Below are 1,518 nucleotides of genomic sequence, written 5' to 3'. Positions count from 1 at the left end.
AATCATAACAATCGCTGCTGATCTGTCGTCCAGTTCTGCTAATACCAGTAGTTCAAGTTCGAATATCTTTAACGATACCTTTAGTGAGATATTTTCCACTGAATCTGATTCAGCATCCTCAAGCGAATATCCTGCAGATGATATACTGTTTCCATTATATCAACTTCTCATGCATGGAAAAAGACGTACCAAAGTTCAAGGTTTCCTTGACACTGTTCACTCATATAGTGATTCTGTATTCAAGGAGCACTTTAGATTACAGCGACGTACAGCATATCTTAATATAGGTATATTAAATATTATTGTATATTATTTATTTTTTTTTAAATATGTATATATTTATTTTTATATTTGCAGACATGCTACAACAAAGTGATTTTATTCCATCTCACTCATGTGGTATGCCTAAAATCTCTGCTGAATGGAGTTTTCTTATATTTCTTTGGTATCTCGCAAATACTGAACCATTACGAACCTTAGGAGATAGATTCGATGTATCTATTTCCTCAATTTTTCGTGTGATACGTCGTGTTGTGGAATGGCTATTATCAAGAATGGATGAAGAGATAAAATGGCCAGAGGGAAATGATGCCATTCTTATAACATCCCAAAAATTTGAGGCAAATCGAGGAATAAAGAAATGTATCGGAGCAATAGATTGCACGCATATTACTATTCGACAGTCTGTTGATTACCCTAGAGACTATTGCAATCGAAAAAGATATTTTTCTATCGTGTTACAAGCTGTGGTAGACGCAGATATGAAGTTCACAAATATTTATTGTGGAGAACCGGGTTCGCTGCACGATGCACGTGTTTTAAGAAGATCGTTACTCTATGCTACTGCAGAAGATGATATGGAAAGCATTTTTCCTAATGAAACGTGTATAATAGGCGATTCAGCCTACCCATTGCTACCATGGCTTGTACCACCATTTAAAGATAACGGGCACTTGACAGTACAACAGTCTGAATTCAATTTTTCGCACAATTCAACACGGATACCAGTAGAAAGAGCATTTGGTTATTTAAAAGGGCGTTTCCGTCGTTTAAAATTTTTAGAATTACTCGATATTCAATTTATTCCAAAATTAATAACAGCCGCTTGTATCATGCATAACATTGCTATCAAAGAAAATGATGAAAATGACGAATTCTTTGTTGATGACATTGATTTAAATAATGCCGCGGATTATGAAATTAACAATTTACAAGGTAATAGAAATAGGAATCAAATAGATCGAAGAATGCAGATGTTCCGTGAGCTGTTTAATCCAGAATAGTTATTTATTTAATTGCAAAATAAGGCGTTAAATATTTGTCTAAGCAAAGATGGTTAGACAATTTTTTATAATTTTTGTATTTACTTTTAAACTTAAAACTAAAAAAAATAAAAATTTGTATTTTGAGAAACCTATATAATATTTATTTATTTTTATCACAGCCTTTACAAGCATAATCTCCATATAAAATTAAATATTTTGAAAGTACTTATTAAATTATATCTAGATCGGAAGA

The 1,518-nt window shown here is 32.2% G+C and overlaps 1 protein-coding gene across 1 annotated transcript in view; it reads left to right on the top strand.

The window, feature by feature from the left end:
* Nucleotides 1-1,283, top strand: part of LOC105451946 (putative nuclease HARBI1) — a 4,196-nt gene extending 2,913 nt beyond the window's left edge. Inside the window, exons 2-3 of the mRNA XM_011692679.1 lie at nucleotides 34-287; nucleotides 358-1,283. Coding sequence (XP_011690981.1) covers nucleotides 34-287; nucleotides 358-1,283 — 1,180 coding nt within the window. The remainder of the gene's footprint in view (nucleotides 1-33; nucleotides 288-357) is intronic.
* The last annotated feature ends 235 nt before the right edge of the window (nucleotides 1,284-1,518 follow it).

This window comes from Wasmannia auropunctata, unplaced genomic scaffold (assembly GCF_000956235.1).
Source record: "Wasmannia auropunctata unplaced genomic scaffold, wasmannia.A_1.0 LD336040.1, whole genome shotgun sequence".
Lineage (NCBI taxonomy): Eukaryota > Metazoa > Arthropoda > Insecta > Hymenoptera > Formicidae > Wasmannia > Wasmannia auropunctata.
This window is presented reverse-complemented; position numbering and strand designations above follow the sequence as displayed.